At 41.0% G+C, this 26,817-nt stretch overlaps 1 protein-coding gene across 1 annotated transcript in view; it reads left to right on the forward strand.

Annotated features, from left to right (window-relative positions):
- IQCK (IQ motif containing K) overlaps positions 1–26,817 on the forward strand; it is a 165,769-nt gene that overhangs the window by 122,797 nt on the left and 16,155 nt on the right. The window contains exon 10 of the mRNA XM_010837411.1: positions 4,475–4,586. Within this exon, the coding sequence (XP_010835713.1) occupies positions 4,475–4,586 (112 nt within the window). The remainder of the gene's footprint in view (positions 1–4,474; positions 4,587–26,817) is intronic.

Consider the following 26,817-nt stretch of genomic DNA (forward strand, 5'->3'; position numbering starts at 1 on the left):
CATGTAATCCAGCAATTTCACTTCTGGGTATTTACCCTAAGAAAACAAAACACTAATTCAGAAAGATACAGGAATTCCTGGTGCTCCAATGGTTAGGACTTGTGTTTTCACTGCCAAGGGCCTGCATTTGATCCCTGGTTGGGGAACTATGTTCACTGCAGCATTATTTACAATAGCTAAGATTATGGAAGCAACTGAAGTGTCCATGGATGGATTAATGAATCAAGATGTGTTATATATATATATACTGGAGAAGGCAATGGCACCCACTCCAGTACTCTTGCCTGGAAAATCCCATGGACGGAGGAGCCTGGTAGGCTGCAGTCCATGGGGTCGTAAAAAGTCAGACACAAATGAGTGACTTCACTTTCACTTTTCACTTTCATGCGTTGGAGAAGGAAATGGCAACCCACTCCAGTGTTCTTGCCTGGAGAATCCCAGGGACGGGGGAGCCTGTTGGGCTGCCGTCTATGGGGTCACACAGAGTCGGACACGACTGAAGCGACTTAACAGTAGCAGCGACTAAGCACAACACCACACATGGAGACTACAGCAGATTAGTGGGTGCCAGGGGCTGGGGAGAGGGGAGAATTGCAAGTGACTGCTTAATGCATTTGTGATTTCTTTTTTGGATGATGACGATCTTCTGGAATTAGATAGTGGTGATGTTTGTACAATATTGTAAATACACTCATGCCAGTGAATTTTATACTTTGGTTAAAATGATAGATTTTATGTTATGTGCATTTTACCGTAATTTATAAGAACTGGAGTTCCTGGTGACTTGACTGAAAATCTAATGGGAGGGAAGGGCAACAGGCTCCCAAAGTCAAGTTACTATGAGAGAAGTAAGAGGTAGACTCTCCCGATGGGGGAGGAACACAGAGGAATGGCAATGAGGTGGCTGGTACTGTGAGTTGGGACTCAGTGTAGCTCTTTCGAGGATCGTGTTCTTGCCCTGGAAAGGTGGATGTGTGAGTGACTTTGAATGGTTCAAATCAAAGGATTGCAGTGATCACAGTAGGAAGCCTGGGTTCCAATGATCAGAGTAGGAAGTCTGAAGACCCAGTGGTGTCCGGGAAAATCGGGAGGTTGGGTCCTGGCTTGGAGGCGTCGCCTGGATCAGCAGAGCTGGGGGCAGCTGCCCCTTTAGAGGAGCCTGTGCTCTCCCACTTGCCCGCTTCCTGGGCTTTCTTTACTCATTTTCCTTAAATGCCAGGTCCCCAGAATGCCATGACACTCCACTCGCCTCCTCTCCACAGCCAACTCCAGGTTGTCCTTCCACACTCAGCCCAGAGGCGATCTCCTCCATGAAGGCTTTCCCGACCTCTCCAGGCTGAGTTCGCTTCCCTCTCTGTGTCCCCTTGTACTCACTGATATCCTTACTCTTACCACACCTTACTGATCTTGCTCCTGTGAATCCTGTGTCTCTCAAGGGAAACTGGAACATCTTGCCTATGTTTGAATCCATTTCCTAGCTGTGAGATTACACAAACCACTTAAACTTGGTTTCCTTATCTGTAAGATGGGGATAATCTGCTTTTGATGGTTAAAATATATGAAAACCTAAACAATGACTGAGACATAAATGTTCAATAATTATGAGTTATATTAATGGTTTAATAATTATTATTATAATTACCACTAGTTATTTCTTTATTCCCAATGCCTTGTACAAAGCCCAGTATGCAGTAGGCACTCAATCAAATAAAACTGTTTTGTCTAGAACTCTGCTGTCCTGTACAATAGCCACCAGCTACATGCAGCTATTGAGCACTTTAAAATATCCAAATTTAAATATTCTGTAAGTGAAATACATATCAGAGGTTGGATACTTAGTATAGAAAACAGCAAAATAGTTCATAAAAATATTTTATATTGATTATGTGTTGAAATGATATTATTTTGGATCTTTCAAGTTAGATAAAATGTATTCCTTTTTAAATATTTATTTATTTGGCTGCATCAGGTCTTAGTTGCAGCACTCAGGATCTTTGATCTTCATTGCACCATGTGGGGTATTTAGTTGAGCCATGTGGGATCTAGTTCCCTGACCAGGAATCAAATCCAGGCCCCACTGAATTGGGAGTGTAGAGTTTTAGCCACTGGACCACGAGGGAAGTCCAACAAAATGTATTCTTAAAATAATCTTGCCAGTTTATTTTCACTTTTTGAAATGAGATTGCAATAGAACTATCATGTAATCCAGCAATTTCACTTCTGGGTATTTACCCTAAGAAAACAAAAACACTAATTCAGAAAGATACAGGAATTCCTGGTGCTCCAATGGTTAGGACTTGTGTTTTCACTGCCAAGGGCCTGCATTTGATCCCTGGTTGGGGAACTATGTTCACTGCAGCATTATTTACAATAGCTAAGATTATGGAAGCAACTGAAGTGTCCATGGATGGATTAATGAATCAAGATGTGTTATATATATATATATACTGGAGAAGGCAATGGCACCCACTCCAGTACTCTTGCCTGGAAAATCCCATGGATGGAGGATCCTGGTAGGCTGCAGTCTATGGGGTCATTAAGAGTTGGACACAACTGAGCAACTTGACTTTCACTTTTCACTTTCCTGCATCAGAGAAGGAAATGGCAACCCATCCCAGGGACAGAGGAACCTGGTAGGCTGCCGTCTATGGGGTCGCACAGAGTCGAACACAACTGAAGTGACTTAGCAGTAGCAGCATACATGTGTTTCAGTTCGGTTTAGTCGCTCAGTCGTGTCTGACTCTGTGCGACCCCGTGGACTGCAGCACGCCAGGCCTCCCTGTCCATCACCAACTCCCAGAGCTTGCACAAACTCATGTGCATTGAATCAGTGATGCCACCCAAACATCTCATCCTCTGTCGTCCCCTTCTCCTCCTGCCTTCAATCTTCCCCAGCATTAGGGTCTTTTCCAATGAATCAGTTCTTCAAATCAGGTGGCTAAAGTATTGGAGTTTCAGCTTCAACATCAGACCTTCCAATGAATATTCAGGACTGATTTCTTTTAGGATTGACTGGATCTCCTTGCAGTCCAAGGGACTTCTTGAGTCTTCAAGACTTCAAGAGTCTTCTCCAACACCACAGTTCAAAAGCATACATTTTTTGGTGCCCAGCTTTCTTTATAGTCCAACTCTCACATTCATACATGACTACTGGAAAAACCATAGCCTTGACCAGATGGACCTTTGTTGGCTTTTTAATATGCCTGCCTAGGTCAGTCACAACTTTTCTTCCAAAGAGCAAGTATCTTTTAATTTCATGGCTGCAGTCACCAGCTGCAGTGATATTTAGAGCCCCCAAAAAACATAAAGCCTGCCACTGTTTCCCCATATTTGCCATGAAGTGATGGGGCCAGATGACATGATCTTAGTTTTCTGAATGTTGACCTTTAAGCCAACGTTTCCCCCTCTCATCTTTCATCAAGAAGCTCTTTAGTTCTTCACTTTCTGCCATAAGGGTGGTGTCATCTGCATATCTGAGGTTATTGATATTTCTCCTGGCAATCTTGATTCTAGCTTGTGCTTCCTCCAGCCCAGCATTTCTCATGATGTACGCTGCATATAAGTTAAATAAGCAGGGTGACAATATACAGCCTTGACATACTACTCCTTTTCCTAGTTTGAACCAGTCTGTTGTTCCAGTTCTGACTGTTGCTTCCTGACCTGCATATAGATTTCTCAAGAGGCAGGTCAGGTGGTCTGGTATTCCCATCTCTTTCAGAGTATTACTGAATCATAAAAAAAGAATGAAATCTTGCCATTTGTGACAACGTGGATAATTCTAAAGGATATTAGGCTAAGTAAAATAAGTCAAAGAAAGACAAATACTGTAAAATTTCACTTATATATGGAATCTAAAAAAACAAATGAACAAATAAAACAGACTCACAGATAGGGAGAACAAACTGGTGGCTGCCAGAGGGGAGGTGAGTGGGGGAATGTGCAAAGAGGTGAAGGTGACTGAGAGGTACAAAAACTTCCAGTTATAAAATAAATGTCATAGGGATGTAACTTACAGCCTAAGGAATATAGCCAATAATACTGTAACAATTTTCTATGTGACAGATGGTTACTAGACTTATGGTGATCATTTCATAAGGTATTAAAATGTCAAATCACCTGGAACTAACATATTGTATGTCAATTATCCTTCAATAAATAAAGAAATATTTTTTAAAAATAAGATGAGACTTCAAGGAAATTTATAATTACACATGTAGTTTCATTATATTTCTGTTGAACAGCACAGATCTAGAAAGTTCTCAGCCTGCCATTAGTATAGCAAACCTTCATCCAGCCTCATTTACTCTTGAATATTACGTGAGCTTTAGGAGTATAGTTAATTCATTTAGAACAATGATTAATTTGGAATCAAAAGTAATCCAGGCGATTTACAAAGGATTTTCCTTGCAGGGCTAGCAAGTTAATGTGTAGAAGTGTGTAGAAAGGGAACTAAAGCTTTGCAGGAATTTTCCAGGTTCGCTGCGATCCTGAGATTCAAGAATTGCGTCAGTGGCAGAAGAAGCTCCGTGAGGACAAGCATATTCGCCAGCGAGTCAAAATCTTCTGGGCCAAACAAGAACAAAAAGGTCAGTTGTATGATTCACAACCTGTGGTTTATTCAGGAAAAGCCTGAGTCTTGCTCCAGGATCAAGAAGGAAGCCCTGCGCGGTTTCCTGGGGTCCTTGTTCTGCACGGAACTCCACTGGGGTAAGGGAGGGGGCGGCATGTTAAACAGTCGGCTCCCGAATGACAGCGGTGACGCGATGTAACTGTTCCAGATGTTCCCCTCACTTAGGTACACGTCAGTGTCATCCCGCGTTTGCAGCTCTCTCTCTCTCTCTCTTTTTAGCTACAAACAAAAAGAATAACCCATCATTTTGGAAACACAGTGCCCATCAGTGTGATGGGTAGTTATCATCTAAGCTGTTGATTGTGTGTCTGAACTTAAGTGCTGTTTTATGCCATCCTAGCCCCTTTTCTGAGAAATTAAACACATGTACAGAGTGAAGCGCTAGGAATAACAGAGCAAGCACCCTTCACCTGTCTTGTATATGTCACAATTTTGTCCTATTTGCCTCCCTTTTTTTTTAAACTTTGTTACTACATATTTGTGGTAGAAAAATTAGGAAAAAAATAACCAAAAAAGGAGAAAAGTCAGAAATGTCACCACTGTTAAAATTTTGGTGCACATCCTGCTATACTTTTTCCAGTACAAAATGATGCAAATAAATATCCATTTGTATATTATTAAATGTGGGTTTTTGCATTCTACTTCCCATATATCTGTTCATTCTATTGTGTCATCTCCACTGTCACTGAACACACTCAGAACGTCATTCTGGTCAGCCCTAGAGAGTGGTATTGGGATGTCTAATAGCTGTGTGGTATTGATTTAGTGTCATTTATTTAACCAGCAACATGGAATGAGACTCATGATGGATTGTCAAGGGGAAAATAACTGCAGGACAATAAATTTTCATTAAGAAAATTAAGATTCATTAAGAATCCCCTTGCAAAGCAGGAGACCAGGGTTCCGTCCCTGGGGTGGGAAGATCCCCTGGAGAAGTGAATGGCTACTCACTCCAGTATTTTTGCCTGGAGGATCCTATGGACAGAGGAGCCTGGTGGGCTCCAGTCCATGGGGTCACAGAGTTGAACACGAGTGGCTGACTAACACTCACTAACTAAAATACGTGCTTGGAAATAGAGATGTCTAAAAAGCCTGGAGGATACGTTAGTGTTAGTTTCCTTTAGGAGTCAGGACTAGGGAAAATCTTGCATTTTGGGAATTTTTTAAATTATGAAAGCCAATGGGAAAAAATGATCATACCTCCCTCAACAGACCACCATCCTCTCACTGTCCATGCTCTGACCTCCCCATCCTCCCAGTTCCTTGTCCCTTTTCACTAGACTGCAGTCCCCCTAGTCTCTCTTGTTCTGCTGTATGTCAACACCTTCCTCACCTCGCGGACTGCACTTTCAATCCCTTTCCTGCCAAATCATCCTCCCCAGGCCGCTCTGTGGCCATTGCTTCTCACCCTCGGCTTAGGGGCATTAATGCCTCAGAGGGGTTGCCCCCACTCGCCTCTCCTAAGGGGACCAGGAACAATATGGAGCAATCTCAACATGATGGAATCTAGGAAAAAGTCTTCTTTTTTTGCCCAGAGACTGTCTTCAGTTCTGTTCTCTCAAATCTCTCTTTCCACTTCCTTCATGGCATGTCTCTGAAGTATGTTCTGATTTCATGAAGTCCAGCCTACTTAAAAATCTCAATCTCAGCTCCGATTTAATGCTCTGACTCAGTGGGGTTGGGAGTGGGAGGGAGGGAGATCCGGGGGCATCGTCCCCTCACTTCCTATGTGGTCCTCTCTTGGCTGCTGTTGCTTCTCTGGCTGAGACTGTGTGGCCATCCGTGTCCTGTGGGTAGGCATCCCCACGCTGGCTCTCTGACTCCTACGTTTCACATGAGCAGTTCCTCAGAGCTCACAGGGCAGAAGCTTTGGGGATCTGGTTCTGCCGCTCCCTCTTCTCCTTCCACTCAGACCCTACTTCTGCCAGCGCTCTCCCAGCGCTCCTGGGGTCTCCTTAGCCAGTGGCCGGCCCTCTTGAACCCAATGGAACAGTGTTCACTTGACACAGAGGAAACCGGGAGCCAACACACAGACTTCTCCACTGCCCCCTTTTCTCCACCTCGCACGTCTCCCCAGTTCACACTGAACTTGCTCTCCCAGGCACAGTAGATTGAAGTGTGTGGAAATCTACCCTTAAAGGAGATGACCAATCAGATAATGAGGAGCCCCTAATCTTTCTGAGTTGTTCTCTTGGATCTTCCCTCCCCTGCCTTGGGCTTGGATGGGGGAAGCACCCACTTCTGTCTAAGGGAAGATAGAAAAATACAGCATTCTCCTTTAGGCCAGCAAGTCTCAACATTTTTGGATTGTGAACCAGAAATAAATAGTTTTATGTCACAATCTATGACATATGAATATACTGATGGTTTCATATATACATAGCTAAAACAAAAGTTTTATAAAAAATGACCTTATTATATGGGCTTCCCTGGTAGCTCAGCTGGTAAAGAATCTGCCTGCAATGCAGGAGACCCCTGTTCAATTCTTGGTCGGGAAGATTCCCTGGAGATGGATAGACTACTCCCTCCAGTATTCTTGGGCTTCCCAGGTGGCTCAGCTGGTAAAGAATCCACCTGCAATGTGGGAGACCTGGGTTTGATCCCTGGGTTGAAAAGATCCCCTGGAGAAGGGAATGGCTACCCACTCTAGTATTCTGGCCTGGAGAATTCCATGGACTGAATAGTCCATGGGGTCCCAAAGAGTTCGACATGACTGAGTGACTTTCACATACAAACCTATTATATGTAATGCCCTCTGGTATTTTCTAGTCTCTTGAGTTTTTAATTTAAGCATCAAAATTAACTGACAGCAATGAACTCATTGACTAAAATAAATATCCAAATCTCCATAGGTATACAGAAATAACCAAATAAATAAATGTGAGAGAAGAGGAGGCTTTTCTCCCACATTAGAATGACAACTAACATGTTTAGAAGATATAATGGAATTTAAAAGTCACCATTTTGTAACCATATTAATAAATCAGTTGACTAAAGCAAGAATCATCAGTAGATGCTAAACCTCTGGGTGAAAGTTTATTGAGGGACATGATAGTCATAGTCTTAAAATATCTCTCCACAAGAGAAGGGAACCTCCTACACTATTGGTGGGAATGTAAACTGGTACAACTTTTATGGAGAACAGTATGGATGTTCCTTAAAAAACTAAAGCAGAGCTGCCACGTGTCCCTGACATCCCACTCCTGGGCATGTATCTGGAGAAAAACATGATCTGAAAGGATGCATGCACCCCAGTGTTCACTGCTGCACTGTTTACAATAGTCAAGACGTGGAAGCCACCTAAATGTCCATTGACAGAGGAATGGATAAAGAAGATGTGGTAAATATATACAATGGAATATTACTCAGCCATTAAAAGAAGGAAATAATGCATTTGCAGCAGCAGATGGACCTAAAGATTGTCATACTCAGTAAAGTAAGTCAGAGAAAGAGGAATATCATATGACATCCCTTGTATGTAGAATCTGAAAGCAAATGATACAAATGAACTTATGAAAGAGACTCACAGACTTCAAGAACAAACTTTTGGTTGCCAAGGGGGGAAGGGATATGGAGTTTAGGATCGATGTGTACACACTGCTAAATTTAAAATGGATAACCAACAAAGACCTCCTGCATGGCACATGCTACTCTGCTCAACGTTATGTGGCAGCCTAGGTGGGAGGGGAGTTTGGGGGAGAATGGATGCATGTGCATGTATATGGCTGAGTCCCTTTGCTGTTCACCTGAAAGTATCACAACACTGTTAATCGGCTACGCCGCAATTCAAAATAAAAAGCTTTAAAAAAAATCTAAGAAAATAATAACTTTGCACTAAAGAAACCTGGCAGACTCACCTTAACCAAGTGCTGAAGATTAATGTTACCAATATTGGGAAAAACTGACATCACCTGCCTCCTGATGTGATGTACTGAGGAAGACACACATCACACATTCTTATACACAACTCCTCTCAAAAATGCATGAGTGGAACCTATCTAATTGCGAGGGAACATCAGATCAACCCAAACTGAGGACATGCTCCAAAATAACTGGTGTGGACTCTTCAAAAATGCCGATGTTGAGAAAAACAAAGATTAAAGGAGACCAAAGAGATGTGACAGCTGAATGCTGTGCCTGATCTTAGATTGGATCTTGGGTGGGGGAAAATTCTATAAAAGACATTACTGAAACAGCAAACTTTGAGTATGGCTTTATGTTAATTAATGGTACATAGTATTATTAAGTTTCCTGATGTTGATCAATGTTCTTGGCCAATATCAGAAACCTCCTATTCTCTTTGTTTGTTTGTTTGTTTTTTGGATATGGATCATTTTTTTAAAGTCTTTATTGAATTTGTTACAGTATTGCTTCTGTTTTATGTTTTGATTTTATTGGAGGGATGTGGGATCTTAGCTCCTCAACCAGGGATCAAACCCACGCCCCCCTGCATTGGAAAGTGAAGTCTTAACCACGGGACCATGTCTTAACCACTTAACCACTGGACCATCTATTTGCCATGCTATTTCATGGCAAGTAGATGGGAAACAACAGAAACAGTGAGAGACTTTATTTTGGGGGGCTCCAAAATCACTGCAGATGGTGACTGCAGCCATGAAATTAAATGATGCTTGCTCCTTGGAAGAAAAGCTGTGATCAACCTAGACAGCATATTAAAAAGTGGAGACATTACTTTGCCAACAAAGGTCCATCTAGTCAAAGCTACGGTTTTTCCAGTAATGTATGGACTATAAAGAAAGCTGAGCACCGAAGAATTGATGCTTTTGAACTGTGGTGTTGGAGAAGACTCTTGAGAGTCCCTTGGACTGCAAGGAGATCCAACCAGTCCATCCTAAAGGAAATCAGTCCTGAATATTCATTGGAAGGACTGATGCTGAAGCTGAAACTCCAACATTTTGGCCACCTGATGGGAAGAACTGACCCACTGGCAAAGACCCTGATGCTGGGAAAGATTGAAGGCAGGAGGAGAAGGGGACGACAGAGGGTGAGATGGTTGGATGGCATCATGGACTCAATGGACATGAGTTTGAGCAAGTTCCGGGAGTTGGTGATGGACAGGGAAGCCTGGCATGCTGTAGTGCATGGGGTCGCAAAGAATTGGACATGACTGAGTGACTGGACTGAACCCCTGGACCACAAGGAAAGTCCCAGAAACCTATTCTTAAGTTGCATGCTGAAGGTTTTATGCAACTTAAACTCCAATGATACAGAAAAAAACAATAACACACATGCACACATATCCATACACATAGAAAACGATCAAGTATAAACAATGTTGAATCTGAGAGTTCTTTGGATGATTATTATGATTATGAATGAATGGACAGACGGGTGGAGTTCTGAGCTTTGTATGAGTTCACATACAGAGCCTGGTGCAGAGCAGGGGCTCATCACATTGGTGTTCTTAGTGTCCCTTTTTAAGAAGTAGGTTGAGCTGTAACTGTTTTGACAGGCTCATCTCTGTACAACTGCTGGTTCCTTTCATTTCAAAACTAGAAGACAATCAGAACTGTAATCAGATTAAAGATCAAGGAACATGCGGCAGTGTGCCTATTTATTTCTGATTTTACTTATTATTATTATTTTTTTTAGTTGATTTGCCACTGGCTCACTGATTAGTTTGGCTTGCTATGTGACAGTGAGTGCAGGCTGGACTTAATGCAGTGATCCAGCCAGCAGCAGAGGGCAGAATGACTGGTCCCATCTCGGCCACCTGCTGCCCATGTCCCTTGCCGTCTTTCCACCTTCCGAGGGTTCCAAAAGGAGCAGTGCTTTCCAAACAAGATGAGGTTTTCCGTAAACGCCCCATTGTGAACTTGTGGGTAAATTTCTCATTTGCAATGAAACTGTAGACATGGCCCTTGGGAAAGAAAACCGTTCTAAACACGGTCCCCAGATCTGTGGTCAGTTCAGAAGAAAGTCAGTGCAGCACAGTGGAGTTTTGGAGTTGGCAAGACTTGCCCTTGGAATCTTTTTGCTTTTATCTGTGTGACCCTGATCTAGTTCACTTCATTCAATCTCAGTATTCCCACATGCAAGATGGAACTATTAATAGTCCTGTCTCATACAGTTGTTAAAGGATTGCAAGAGATGATCTTTGGAATAAGTCCTGGCACATAGTTCCCATACATGTTGGTTATTGTCATTTTAAAATATGTCTATGCTTCAAGCAGTTTTGCATTGATTTCCTCTACTAGACTCTAAGCTCGAAGGGGTTTCGTGCAGGGACTGAGTGTCTTATTCATCATTTAGCACAGAGCCTGGCACAGAGCAGACAGCCTATACATATTTGGTGGATGGAGCTCTGGTTTTCATTTTAAAGATGAATAAGTAGAGGGCCTGGAAGGTCGAGGGCTTGCCAAGGTCACACAGCCGGGGAGGCCCTAGGGCTGGGACTCAGGCATGCCCTTTCTTTGTCCTGTGTTCTGACACATCCCAGAGGAGAGATGCAGCGAGACAAGACACTCTCTTGGATTCTACCATCAGACCCAAAGCTCTCAGGAATCCTCTCGAATATGATACACGGCTTGTCTGATTTCTTATGACCTATGGTTTCTTGCTGTTTGTGTTTGCGATGACTGAGGCCCTTGCGTAGCGGCTGAATTGCCAGGACCAGGGTACAACCTGCTGCCCATAAAGTGAAGTAAAACTTTCTGTCTCCTTCAAGTGTCACTGAGCTGATTTACTTTGTTAAGTTCGTGTACAACAGATTTATTCCTGTTGAAGGCCTTATGAATCTGGGTAGTGTGGAGGTTTTGACAATCAACTCCTTCCAGCCAAGGTGACATTGTAATTAGACCCCCAAAGAGCTCTGATGAAACAATTTGAAGATGAATGTTAAACACACGTAGTTCTTTAGATTGGTGGTAAAGAAAAAAAGTGGAGTGATTGCAAATAAAAATGGGTTTCATCTTCATGTAAAAAAAAGGCACTACAGACTCATCTATGTACAAATCCATCATACAAGCATAAGAGTTTTTTTTTTTTTAGTGGATGCCATTTTATCCATATTGTTCTCTGGTATTTATAGTATGAATGAGTTTTGCCAAGTTCATTCCTTGGAGCAACCTTGGTGCAGACAGGAGGTCTGAAGGAGAGGAGCGTCAGCTGTCAGGGTAGAACCGTGGTCATTTATAGCCTGTCTCATGTTACACTGAGTCAGAGGCTGTCCTGCAGGATTTTCTTCTAGGACAGAGCGGTGTGAAGTTATTCTTAAGTCTCTATCCATCAGGACAGTTGCAGGAATTATTTTTAAAGTGTTTATGACAAGAATTATAGCCAATATAATCCAAAAGAAGATGCCAAAGTCATTTTTGAGATATGGTCAAAAATCTCTTCTTGATTAATAGCATATTTTTAGCTTCATATAATTGGTAATTGTTTTCAAATGTGCTTTGTAACTGAATATTCATATTTTATTTGGAAATCTGGTATGAGTAAGGAGAAAGAAACCATAGAAACTGTTCCATAACATCAGATTACATTTTTTATGTATACAACATCAGATTACGTATATATACAGCATCTGATAACAATTTTCATATGTGTGTGTGTATTCTGCATATTTGTGTAAATACTCTTTGAATAACTTTTATCTCTTCTTGATATTTTTTTGTGATTTTATTTCTATCATTGTAAGATTGACAGTATTTTAATCTTTAAGAGTGGGATGAATTGGGAGATTGGGATGTATACACACTACTATGTATAAAATAGAGAACTAATTAGAACCTGCTGTATAGCACAGGGAGCTCTACCCAATGCTCTGTGGTGACCCAGATGGAAGGGAAATCCAAAAAGGAGGATATATGTATACATAGAGCTGACTCACTTTGCTGTAGAGCAGAAACTAACAACACTGGAAAGCGACCATATCCCAGTTTTAAAAAATAGTCATTTACCTATAACTTTCTTTTTGGAATTTTTGCTGTTTTAAATATCACTTCTTGATATTAAAGGAAAGGGTGGGGGAAGCTGACCTGTCAAAGGAAACATTCTTTACTTTGGTTTGCTCACCTTTTTATTCCCTATGTCAGTCCAAGAGTGGTTTATAGTCATTTACAGAAACACATAATATAACATTTTAAGGTAAATGTGTAATTGGATTAAGGAAAAATTAAAAGTAGAGAAAAAATAAAGCCATTAAATATAGTAAGCAAAATACTTACTCCAAGTCTGTATTTGCTAGAGATTTCTTAGGGACAAAGTAAAGAGGGAAATAAGGTCTATTACATAATTCACAGTATCCACAAGGAAAAAAAAAAAAGTGAGCCAGTGGTTCAGGAAATACTGGGTCCTTCCCTATACATTATGCAATGTGAATAATAACCTCAAAAATGTTCCTACAATAAATAGAAATGTCTGAGCTTCCTAGAAGCTACAGCAATGAATGAAATAGGATCATGACATTGTTCATTGTCCTCAAATTTAAAAAGTTTCTTGGAAGCACGCTTATTCCTGGAGCTAATTTTTCTCTCATAAAGAAGACACTATAATGAGGTGAACATTATCTTTTCCCTAAATATAATGAGTTTCTTAGTAGGGCATGGCTTCTGGAGGAAAAAGATAAAAGCCTGAGTGCAGGGTGGGGTAGAAAGCAGAGAAATTTCTTTTCTTGATTTTAAATCTAGTATTTAAGTTTAGATTGTAATGACAAATCTTAACTATTAGGATTAGGGTTTTAGGATATTCTTAAAATGAGTGCCTTGTCTTGGTCACACCCTGGAAGTTGGTTCTTAGAACAGAGAAGGCTGTCTGGAGCTCAGGAACAGTTATGAGTGGACGAGCATATGCTGCGTGCCAGGCCCTGTACTAAGCACCCGTGTTCCCATGTAGCCCTCATACTTCTCTCCCAGAGGAAAGATATTACCTCCATCGTACAGGTGAGGAAACTGGAGCTGGAGGTTACATGACTCACCCAGGTCACACAGCCAGGAAGGCCAGAGACCAGGGATTTGAACCCAGATCTGCCTGATGCCAGGGAATCTCTGGCCATCTCCTGCCATAGTGTCCAGTTATTGATACCTTAAGCTGTGTGTCCAGTAGGGCTGATCGGCCCCCTGCAAATCTTCCTATCAGGGTACCAGGACCCCCAGGCTGGACAGTGGGCAGCATCTGGCTGTACCTTCCACTTGACACTAGCTGAATCAATGGCAGGCCGCTGGAATAGGGGATATCTGAGGGTAGGGAAGGCCTAGTCCCCAGTCTGAAGGATGCAGGATCTATAACTATGTTTCTAGGAGACATTTCCATTAGAACTGGAAGCCAGGGGTGAGAAGATGAGGATGAGGATGCTTTGTCTCCCTCCTTCCATACTCCCTTCCCATCTACAGATGAACAGAGAAGGCCTTGACCACAAAAGAGGGGCCCAGGTGCAGAGAACACTCTGGCCTGAGGCTCAGGAGGTGGGTTCTGGCATTAGGTGTGACCTTTTGTGATTGACAAACATGATCTATCATATAACAGAAAGGGGCAAATTTTCAGTGACTTATTTTCCAGAGACAACCACTGTTGAGTGTATCAGCTCATAGAGTTTCTTCATCTATTAATATTTAAATATATATACACATATTTATGTTTATAAACATGAGCTATGTTATATATAGTATCCTGTAACTTGCTTTTTTCTTCACTTGACAACATATCATTGACATCTTTTCATGCCACATATACAGAGACCTCTCTCATGATTTTTTGTGGTTCCGTAAAAATGATAAATCTATGCTGCATGCTGTGTTGCTTATTTCTGTCTGACTCTTTGTGACTTTATGAACTGTAGTCTGCCAGGACTCTCTGTCCGTGGGATTCTCCAGGCAAAAATACTGGAGTGGGGTGCCATGCCCTCCTCCAGGGGATCTTCCCAACCCAGGGATCAAACCTGCATCTCCTGATCTCCTTGCATTGGCAGGCAAATTCTTTACCACTGAGCCACCTGGGAAGCCCATTGATAAATCTGTACCATATTTTTTTAAAAACAATTCTCAATGAACGGATATTTGGCTTGTATTATGAACAATGTAGGGGCTTCCCTGGTAGCTTCAGCTGGTAAAGAATCCAGGCTCAATGCAGGAGAGCCCGGTTCAATTCCTGGGTCTGGAAGATCCCCTGGAGAAGGGATAGGCTACCCACTCCAGTATTCTTGGTCTTTCCTGTTGGCTCAGATGGTAAAGAATATACCTGCATTGCGGGAGACCTGGGTTTGATCCCTGGGTTGGGAAGATCCCCTGGAGGACGGCATGGCAACCCACTGCGGTATTCTTCCTGAAGAATCCCCATGGAAATAGGAGCCTGGTGGGCTACAGTACATGGGGTTAGAAAGAGTCGGATACGTTGAGCGACTAAGTGCAATGCAGCACAGCATGACTAATGTGTTGAAAGGCTTTTGTAGATATATTCCTGCTTACTTATAAAAGTATTTCTATAGGATAAATTCCTAGAAATGGAGTTGCTGAGTCAAAGGATATAAATATATTAAGTTTAGACAGTGATCACCGTACTGTCATCCAAAAACACTACAACAATTTATGCTTAATGCATAACCAAGTCACTTTGGAACTTTTGATGGGTGATGTAATCTTTGTATTTCATTTTCCCCACTTGTAAAATGAGAATGATTATGCCTCAGGAATAATTCTAAATGAGGTCATTGCTTTGATATCACCATGGGTCTTTAAGAAGAAATACACTGTTAGGAAATCTAAGGTGTCATTTTCATTTTAATTTTTTCTCTCATATCTCCTCAAACCTTAGTTCCTTTTCTATTTTAACCAGCAGAAGAAATAAAAATTTGATTAAAAGAAGTCTAGTGACTTCATGCCTTGAGATTACTTTCATCAGTTCTATTTTTAAGACTCACCAGTGGGTGAGGATATTAGGATGACATCAACTTTCATACATATCTTTTCATTTAAAATTTGCAAAAGTCTGCACAACCGGGACATGCCTTTGCTTAAAATGCTTGATGTTCCCCTACTATTCTACTGAAATGTAAAGTAAAATAAAAGATGACTTCCTTTATTAAATGATCTGCTCCTAAAGTTTTAGTCCCCAGTTTAAACTTTTGTAAATGGATGCTTCCGACCAGTAGCTTCATTCTGTCATCTGACTTTTCAGCATTCTTTGCAGTTATATAGACGCAGAATGCTCTTGTAAGATCTAGATGTATCCACAAACACCTGTAAGGCTCAAGGAACCAGACTGGATAAAGTTTCCCATTTATCGGCTGTATAACCTTGTGCTGGTTGCATAACCTCTCAGTGACTCAATTTGCATGGCAATAAAATAGAAACACTAATGTTAGTAACCACTCCATAGGGTTTTTATAAGGATTAAATGAACTGGAATAGTGCCTGGCTCAAAAAAAAAAAAAAGTGATCAATAAATATTATTGATTATTGATATATTGAATATTGATATATTATTGATAACTATTATTAGTAATATAAATGCTCAACATATGGCTAATATATGTTATTATTAAGAATACTTGCTCTGAGGTCTGAATGAATCCTGCCTCTAACATCAGCATGGGCAGGGCTCATTCTCTTGAAGCCCAGTTTCCTCCTTTGTTATGTGGGGACAGTTAGGGCCCATCACACAGAGCTCCTGTGAGAATTAAATAATATTTAATATCATGGATGCTATTAAATAGATCCTGGTACAAAGGGAATGATCAATAACCGGTGGCTGGTTTCTGTAATATTTTTTGAACTGTCAAGAAAGAGGAAAAAAATGTATTCCAGGTGATCCACTCCAGTACTCTTGCCTGGAAAATCCCATGGACGGAGGAGCCTGGTGGGCTGCAGTCCATGGGGTCACTTGGGGTTGGACACGACTGAGCGACTTCACTTTCACTTTTCACTTTCATGCATTGGAGGGGGAAATGGCAACCCACTCCGGTGTTCTTGCCTGGAGAGTCCCGGGTAGGGGGGAGCCTGGTGGGCTGCCGTCTCTGGGGTCACACAGAGTCGGACATGACTGAAGCGACTTAGCAGTGGTTCTCAATCCTGGCTGCAGGTTAGAACCCCCTGGGGGAAATTTACAAGGATGTGTCAGGCCAGAGGCCAGAGAAAGCGATTACATGGGTTTATTCTTAGAAGAGAATGTGTTGTAACCACATCAGCACAATCCTAATACTATGGATTAGCTGGAGGATCCCAGTAATAGCTTTGGATTCAAAATCTTCCTTTGTGGGGCTCTTCTCACTAATGCAATTTCATTTGTATTAAAATTCAGGGGATCTGAGTTCCTTCAGTTTACCAACTAGCTGGACTTTGCTTTCCCCTTTGAAAAGTGGAAGGAGTGAGCAAGGAAATCTCTATAAAATAGGAAATCTGATAAGTGTTTTGCTATAGAATCTCCTGCCTACAGGGCTAAGAGACCTATTGTTGACCAAATCCAAAGCCTGGAAACCTATTGCTGTTGTCTTGGTGGTGGTTGTTGGTTTGGGGAGTTTGGTTTTAAGATTGAAGCCAGGAACAATATATGAGGAACATTCTGGGTTTTGCTGTGAAGAATGAGGTTAGATAGGGCCAGAGAGTAACTGGGGAGGGGAGAAGAGCAAAGGGTATTTTGGGTATTTGGCAGTTTGAGAGAATTTGAGGGGAAAGAGTAGGGATGTTTAAAGGCGCTTTCTGTTTGGTCATATACTTGAAGAGTTGGAAGATGTCTCCTAGACTGAGGGATTTCTGTCATACCCAGGGTGACTCCCTGAGTGAAAATCAAGCTCACAGAGGGAGGGCCATGGGAAACTGCTCCTGCTGTGGTGTCCAGCCTACAGGATAGCGTTGTCCTTACCCTTAGCTGCCACACCTTGGTGTCTGCAAAGATCCATGGTCTTTATGAATGCCTACCACATGCCTTAAATATATTATTTTAATCTTCATAACAAATGTAATGAGAATAACCTATTGTCACCCCATCTCTTGTCTCAGATGTTAAGTCACTTGCTTTTGGTTGACAGCTGCTAAGGAGCAGAACTGAGGACGTTTAGACTTCCACAGCATCATACTGCCTTGCTGTCCTCATACCCTTTCTTTCTGACAGTCCCCCCGATTAGGCTGAGGGAGAGGTCTGGAATTCATGCTCTCAAAAGTGCAACAGATGTTCAATGCAGACATGAAGGCCACCCCATAAAAAGCAATGAAGGACTGATAATGCTTGAATGTGGATGAACCTTGAGAACTTGAAAATTTGCTAAGTACAAGAAGCCAGACACAAAAGACCACATATTATGTGATTCCCTTTATGTGAAATGTCCAGAATAGGAAAATCTGTAGAGATAGAAAGCAGATTAGTGCTTGCCTGGGCCTGGGAGGCTGAGGGAATGGGGGTGACAGCTGAGAGGTAAGGGGATTCTTTAGGGGAATATGAAGATGTTGTGAAGTTGACTGTGGTGATGGTTGCACCTGTCTGTGAATATGCTAAAAATCATTGAATTGTGTACTTTAAATGAGTGAATTGTATGGCATGTGAGTTATATTTCATAAAGCTGTCATATAAATAAAAATGAAGGCACAGACTACCTTACACCCATTAAGATGGATACTATCAAAAAATAGAAAATAATAAGTATTGATGAGAATGTGGAAAAAATGGACCATTTTGCATTATTGCTACGAATGTAAAATGATATAGATAAAGTGGTTCCTTAAAAAATTTTTTAAAGGAATTACCCATGAGCCAGAAATTCCACTTTGGGGCATATACAAGAAAGAAGGCAGGGCCTCGATGAGATGTTTGTACACACATGTTAATGGCAGCATTAGTCACAATAGCCAAAGGTAGAAGTAACCCAAGTGTCCATCAATGGATAGGACATATATGGTGTGTCCATACAGTAGAATATTGTTCAGTCTTAAGGACGTTCTGACACATGCCATAATGTGGATGAGCCTTGAGAACATTTCGCTAAGTGAAATAAGCCGGTCACAAAAAGATAAATACTGAATGATCCCACTGAAATCAGACACTTAGAATAGTAACATCCATAGAGACAAAAAGGAAGATGGTGGTTTGCACAAGCTGGGTGGAGGGGAGAAAGGGATGTTCTTGTTTAATGAGTGCCGAGTTTCTGTTTTGCAAGATGAGGAGTTCTAGAGATGGATCGTGGTGATGGTATGAGTGTACTTAATACCTCCAAATGGTATACTTTAAGGTGGTTAGGATGGTAAATTTTATCTTATGTGTATTTTATCACAGTAAAAAAATTAGGAGGAAAAAAGTGAAGGCGCAGACCCCAGATTCCCTCATGGCTCTCTCCCTCACCTCCATCAGACTCTGCTTAATTGTTACCTTCTCAGTGCCTTCTCCCTGACCACCCCCATCCCTCTGCTCTGCTTATCTCCATCTAACATGTTATCTACAGGGTGATTCAAAAGGAACTGGCCACTTCCAGACTTGTATTAAAACACGCATGGACATAGATGAAGAACTTAGTGTTGGTGCCATTTCTTCTTTGCCACTTTGGAGAAATAAAGTGATTGCCCCTCAACTCTGATTGTGATGAAGGATATAGGACAAAGCCAGCTCCAGGATGACGGGGTGCCCTGAGTCCAGTGTATGTTCTGGGGGCTGCACCATAGAGAATCGATTATATTGTAATCACTGTATTTCCTTTACAAACTGTCTTTGACTATGTAATGTATTTAATTATATTTAGTCACTGGTTAATAATTTTTCAAGTTTTTAATTCTTCTGACTTGCCCAGAATTTTAATAATTTATTTTGTTTATTGCATATTATTTGCTTATTGTGACTGCACTGGAACATGGACGCTTCCTGTGGCAGCTTGGGGATTTTTTCCTTTCTGTGTCATTTACTGCTCTATCCAAGCTCCTAGCACAGTGCCCAGCATACATGTGATAGATGTTCAAGAAGTATTTGATTCAGTGAATGAATCTGTGTTACACAATCCCCTCCCCAAATCATCCAGCTTGACAAACACCCTATGGACAAGGTCAGTCTAAGGTAATCAGAGTTGTTTCCAAGCAACCAACCAAACAAATAAATAAAAGGAAATATATTATCCATCTTTTCTAAAATAATAAAAAGGACTGTTCACACTCCCATATGCTTCCTATGAAGCAACCACTGTTCTAAGCACATCCTTAGTAGGGACTCAGTCTTCTCAGCAGCCCTTTGACCTAGGTACTGTATGGTCTCCATTCTATAGATGAAGAAACAGAAATACAGTATACTAACGCATATATATGGAATTTAGAAAGATGGTAACAATAACCTGGTGTACGAGACAGCAAAAGAGACACTGATGTATAGAACAGTCTTATGGACTCTGTGGGAGAGGGAGAGGGTGGGAAGATTTGGGAGAGTGACATTGAAACATGTAGAATATCATGCAAGAAATGAGTTGCCAGTCCAGGTTCGATGCGCGATACTGGATGCTTGGGGCTGGAGCACTGGGACGACCCAGAGGGATGGTGTGGGGAGGGAGGAGGGAGGAGGGTTCAGGATGGGGAACACATGTATGCCTGTGGCGGATTCATTTTGAGATGGCAAAACTAATACAATTATGTAAAGTTTAAAAATAAAATAAAATTTAAAAAAAAAAAAAAAAGAAAGAAACTGAGGAACAGAGAGGTTGAACAATGTACCCAGGGTCACTCAGAAAGGAAGAGGGCTTAGAAATCCTTCCTTTTCCCCACCTCCTTATGCTGCAATGCACAGATGTTATTTATGGAGTTAAGCTCTGGAGAAATCTGCTGGTGTTTGGTTTTTTGCGAAATCCATCAGGACCCACCCTCTGATTAAACTGCTGAGGGCATGAAGCACATGTTCCTTTACACCCGTTAGCCTGGTTTAAAGGGCAATGGTTCCACCCACCTAATTGTCCCATCTTCTCTCTGTAAGCACAAGTCCAACCCTGGCTGATGCATGGTATTCACCCTGAGGATCTAAATTTAGGATCTGAGCAGCTAAAATGTCTTCCCAATTTTTAGATTAAACTCTCATTAGTTCAGGACATGGAAAAATTTAAAGGCATAGAGCTATGGAGGCTAATCTGATTCTTTTTAGAACTATAATTTAAAAACTGTCCCTTTTTAATAACTTAAAAACTGTTCTGTATTCTCATTCTGAAAAATACAGAAAAGTTTCAAGAGATCAAACAAAACAAAACTACCCACTGTGCTGTCCCTGATAATATTTTGGTGTATAGGAAGACTTAGAAAGACTTTTTAGAAAATGTTTTATTTATCCCATCTGAGCAGGTGGGAGGTAGAGGAGACTGAGTCTTTTGCATGTATTATACTTTCGCCATATGTATTGGAGTTGCCCTCATTTGCTTTTTGTGGCATCTGAAGGCTTGTCATTCAAGAGGCTTTGGAATGATATTTGAAGCTGTTCCAGAGTGAGCAGCTTATAACAGCAGGAAAAGTCCTGGGCCTAGAGTCCCAAGCTTTATATTCAAACCCTGATTGGAAGTGTCCTAGCTGTGTATCCTTGAGCAAAGCACTTAACTGATCTTTTAACCATCTTTTAACTATAAAATGAAACTAACATCCTCCTAAAGGTCCAACTTAGAGACAAGGTTATTTGAGTTAAAAAGACTTGAGCTAATGCTCATCTGTCAATTCTCACTGATTGTGGGATCTTGAGAAAGTTATTTAACCTCTCTGACCTTTAGTTTCTTCATCTGTACAATAGAAATGATAAAAGCACTCCCATCAATGGATCCTAGAGAAACTCATATGAAATGGTGCATGTAACATGTTCAGTCCAATGCCTCCCAGACAGTAGGGGTTCAACGATGATCAGTGACTATTGTAAGTCATACAGTTTTTGACTCCTGTTAGAGCAGTGTTCTTCCCACTGTGGATAGTGAAATCAATTAGTGGGTTACCATATGCATTTTAAAAACTGAAGTAATTTTAGGTCTTAAATAAGTCATCTTTAATCCGTTTTGAATTTATTTTTGCATATGGTATGACAAAGTAGTCCAGTTTTATTCTTTTAAATGTAAGACCTAAAAGTACTAGAAGAAAACATAGGCAGTACATTCTTTGACATCAGGCTAAGTGATTTGGGAGGGGGCAGTATGTCTCCTCAGGCAAGGGAAATAAAAGCAAAAAAAGACCAAATGAGACCACTTCAAACTAAAAAGTTTTTGCACAGAGAAGGAAACTTGAAAAAATGAAAACACCACCCAGTGAATCTGATAAGGGGTTAGTATCTAAAAGATACCAATAATTCATATAACTCAACATCAAAAAAAGAAAAACCTCAAACATTTAAAAACGGGCAGAGGATCTGAATAGATATTTCCCCTCAGGTAACCACCAACCAACCAGCTTAGTGCCAACATGACCGTTATTTGTGAAGGCTCCTCCATACCCATCCCAGTCAATCCACCCCACCCACCTTCCTAACCTCTCACCTCCCTGACCCCCCTAGATAATCACTGTTTTGATTTTTATCATCCTCAACTAGGTTTACCTGTGTTTTGATCATCATTTAAATAAAACTCATATAGTGTGTTCTCTTTTATATCTGCTTCCTCACTCCATATTTTGTGTGACTCGGGCATCTTGGATATATCAGTAATTTGTTCTTTTTCACTGGTGGTATAGCATTCCATTGTACAAACATATTACAGTTGTTTATCACTCTACTCTTGAAGGATATTTGAATTATTTCCAACTTTTAGCTATGACGAATGTAACTGCTATGAACATTCTTGGTATATATTTAAGAGTATCTCTTGAGTATATACCTAGGAGTAGTATTCCTGGGTCGTGGGCCATAAAATCTTTTACAAAAATAAATTTCCGCATGAGAAATGTTATCCAGCTAACAGTGCCAAGAAAAATGTAGCTCCCCTTGGGAAATGGTTCTTTATTCCCTAACTTTTCCTTTTTGCCTCGTCTGCCAGGAAGCTCAGAGTTCAATTTAAAGCTCATTTATAGCAACTTACTGACTCTTCCTGGTTAACATATCTAAGTTCTCCATTTCTCTTTAGATCTGCCTTTTTCTTTTCTGTTTTTGCTAACTGTATTTTATTGTACTGGGTTGGCCAAAATTTTCATTCAGATGAAATGAAAGGACGTTTTGGCCAACCCCAAAAATTATCTGAAATCCTTTTAGGGAGGAACCAGGACACAAGTAGATTCAGGAAGAAAATAGGTATTTGCCTTGCTTACAAAGCAGAGAAGGTGTGAATCTCACATGAGATAATGTACATGAGAGAACATGAAACCCTGAGAAGCCTGCCCTGGAGGAGTTATCATTAGTGTGCATTCAACTCTTGCAGAGGTGTAAGCTTTATCAGCTTTGTAGTAAAGGAATATGAACACTGCTAGCACTTGTTCTAACAGAATTTAAAAAAATAACTTTCTTCTTAACTTTCTTTCTGGAAGGTTGAACAAAAAGAATATTGGGTTGGCCAAAAAGTTCATTTGGCTTGTTTCCCATAAGATGGCTCTAGTGGTGCTTGCTGTTGTTTAGTCTCTAAGTTGTGTCCGACTCTGCGACCCCATGGACAGCAGGCCTCGCTGCCCCTCACCATCTCCTGGAGTTTGCCCAAGTTCATGTCCATTGAATTGGTGGTGACATCTTACCGTCTCATTCTCTGTCACCCCCTTCTCTTCCTGCCCTCAATCTTTCCCAGTACTAGAGTCTTGTCCAGTGAACCAGCTCTTTGCATCTAGTGGGCAAAGTATTGGAGCTTCAGATTCCGGATCAGTCCTTCTAAATGAATATTCAGGGTTTATTTCCTTTAAGATTGACTGGTTTGATCTTCTTGCTGTCCAAGGGACTCTCAAGAGTCTTCTCCAGCACCACAGTTTGAAAGCATCAATTCTTTGGCAGTTGGTTGGCCTTCTTTATGGTTCAGCTTTGTCTTTAACTTCATTTGAAGTGATTTCATTATACTGTACTATGATAGCTGTCATATCCGTGTGCATTTTTTAAAAAAAAACAACTTATCAAAATTGGTGCCATTTTAATATTGAAGAAGGAAGAAAGAACATTTTGGCATAATATGCTTTATTATTTCACTAAAGATAAAAGCACAACTGAAACACAAAAAGAGATTTCTGCAGCTTTTATTTTCTCGGGCTCCAAAATCACTGCAGATGGTGACTGCAGTCATGAAGTTAAAAGGTTCTTGCTCTTTGGAAGGAAAGCTATGACAAACCTAGACAGCATATTAAAAAGCAGAAACATCACTTTACCAATAAAGATCTATAGGTCAAAGGCCAAAGCTATAGTTTTTCCAGTAGTCATGTACAGATGTGAGAATTGGACCATAAAGAAGGCTGAGCACTGAAGAATCAACTCTTTCTAATTGTGGTGCTGGAGAAGAATCTTGAGAGTCCCTTGGACAGCAAAGAGATCAAACCAGTCAATCCTAAAGGGAATCAGCGCTGAATACTCATTGGAAGGACTGATGCTGAAGCTCAAGCTCCAGTACTTTGGCCACCTGATGTGAAGAGCCAACTCATTGGAAAAGACCCTGATGCTGGGAAAGATTGAAGGCAGGAGGAGAAGGGGGCAGCAGAGGATGAGATGGTTAGATAGCATTACCGACTCAGTGGACATGAATTTGAGCAGACTCTGGGAGATAGTGGGGGACCGAGGACCTGGTGTGCTGTAGTCTGTGGGGTCCCAAAGAGTCAGACACGACTTAGCAACTGAGCAACAACAGCAATGAATTGAGAAGGTGCTGTGACTGACAGAACATGTCAAAAGTGTTTTGCAAAGTTTTGTGCTGGAGATTTCTTGCTGGATGACACTCCACAGTTGTGTAGACAAGTTGATGGTGATCAAATTGAGACATTAATTGAAAGCAATCAACATTATACCATGCAGGAGATAGCCGACCTACTCAAAATATCCAAATCAACTGTTGAAAATCATTTGCACCAGCTAGGTAATGTTAGTCACTTTGACGTTTGGGTTCCACATAAGTGAAGCAAAAAAAGCCTTCTTGACCATATTTCCACATGTGATTTTCTACTTAAAGGTAATGAAAATGTTCTGTTTTTAAAACAAATTGGGATGGGTGATGAAAAGTGGATACTATACAGTAATGTGGAATGGAAGAGATTGTGGGGTATGCGAAATGAACCACCACCAAGCACACCAAAGGTGGGTCTTCATCCAAAGACAGTGATGTTGTGTATATGGTCGGATTGAAGGGAGTCCTCTATTGTGAGCTCCTTCTGGAAAACCAAACGGTTAATTCCAACAAGGACTGCTCCCAGTTAGACCAACTGTAGGTGAATTAGTCAACAAAAAACGCATAATCTTCCATCAGGGTAACACAGGACAGTATGTTTCTTTGATGACCAGGCAAAAACTGTTACAGTTTGACTGGGAAGTTCTGATTAATCCACTGTATTCACCAGACATCACATCTTCGGATTTCCATTCATTTCAGTCTTCACAAAATTTTTTTAATGAAAAAAATTTCAATTCCCTGGAAGACTATACAAGGCACCTGGAACAAGTGAATTATTTGCTCAGAAAAATAAAAGCTTTGGGAAGATGAAATTGCCTGAAAAATGGCAGAAGGTAATAGAACAAAACAGTAAATATGTTGTTCAGTAAATTTCTGGTGAAAATGAAAAACTTGTTTTTTATTTTTTCTTGAAAACCAAAGAAACTTTTTAACCAAGCCAATAGATCATTCTAAGTCTCACCATCCAGAGATGATTGCTATTAAAATGTGATCTTTCTCTTGTAAAAATAACTTTAGATATAATTCAGGGACTTGCTTGATGGCTCAGATGTTAAAGAATCTGCCTGTAATGGAAGAGACCCACGTTCAGTCCCTGAGTCGGGAAGATCCCCTGGAGAAGGGAATGGCTACCTGCTCCAGTATTCTTGACTGGAGAATTCTGGCAAGCTCCAGGACAGAGGATCCTCATGGGCTACAGTCCCTGGGGTCGAAAAGAGTCGGACATGACTTAGCAACTAACACACAACACAGATGTAATTCGTGTATCATACAATTCAGTGACTTTTGGTATAATTCACAGAATTTGCAAACCATTACTGCAATCAATTTCAGCACATCTTCATCACCCTCAAAGGGAACCGTACTCAGCTTAACCATAGCTTAACCATAAGACTCCCATTCTTCCCAGCCCCAGACGACTACTAACAGACTGTCTCTATAGATTTGCCCTTGTGACAGGCTTCTTCACTTTGCACAATGTTCTCAAGCTTCATCCATGTTGTAACATCATTTCTCTTTATGGCTTGATTACATGGCTGCAAAAAACTGTAGACTGGGGGACTCAAAACAGCAGACATCTTTTCCCCCAGAGTTCTGGAGGCTGGATTTCCAAGATCAAGGTGCCAGCACGAGTGGGTTTAGTGAGAGCTCTCCTGGCTTGCAGAAGCTGCCTTCTAGCTGCTACCCGCACAGTGTAGAGAGAGTTCTGGTATCTTCTCGTCTTCTTATAAGGTTTCCCGTTCTTTCAATTTACATCTTATGACCTTATTTAACTTTAATCACCTCCTTAAAAGCTCTGTCTTCAATTCAGTCGCATGTGGGGGATTAGGGCTTCAACATATGAATCTGAGGAAGACACAATTCATGTTTCCAAATAGTATTCCAGTATATGGATGTATCATACCTTTGCATCCGTTTATCAGTGGACAGATATCTGAATTGTTTCCATATTTTGGCTACTATGAGTAATGCTGCTATAAACATTCATGTGAAAGATTTTATGTGGACACATGTTTTCATTTCTCTTGGGTGTATAACCAGGAGTGGAATTGCTGGGTCATATGGTAACTCTACGTTCAGTTGGCTGAGGAACTGCCAGATTGTTTTCACAGTGGTTGCACCATTTTATATCCCCACCAGCAGCAGATCAGGGTTCCGGTTCTTGCACATCCTCACCAACGCATGTTATTAACCGTGTGCTGGATTATAGTCATCCTTGTGCATGTGAAGTGGTATCAGTATGGTTTGAATTGTGTTTTTCTCATGCTTAATTGTGGAAAATTCTTAAAGAGATGGGAATACCGGAACACCTTACCTGCCTCCTAAGAAACCTGTATTCAGGGTCAAGAAGTGACAGTTAGAACTGGACATGGAACAACGGACTGGTTCCAAATTGGGAAAGGAGTACATCAAGGCTGTATATTGTCACCCTGCTTATTTAACTTCCATGCAGAGTACATCATGTGAAATT

This window comes from Bison bison, unplaced genomic scaffold (genome assembly GCF_000754665.1).
Source record: "Bison bison bison isolate TAMUID 2011002044 unplaced genomic scaffold, Bison_UMD1.0 scf7180017864072, whole genome shotgun sequence".
Taxonomy (NCBI): Eukaryota; Metazoa; Chordata; class Mammalia; order Artiodactyla; family Bovidae; genus Bison; species Bison bison.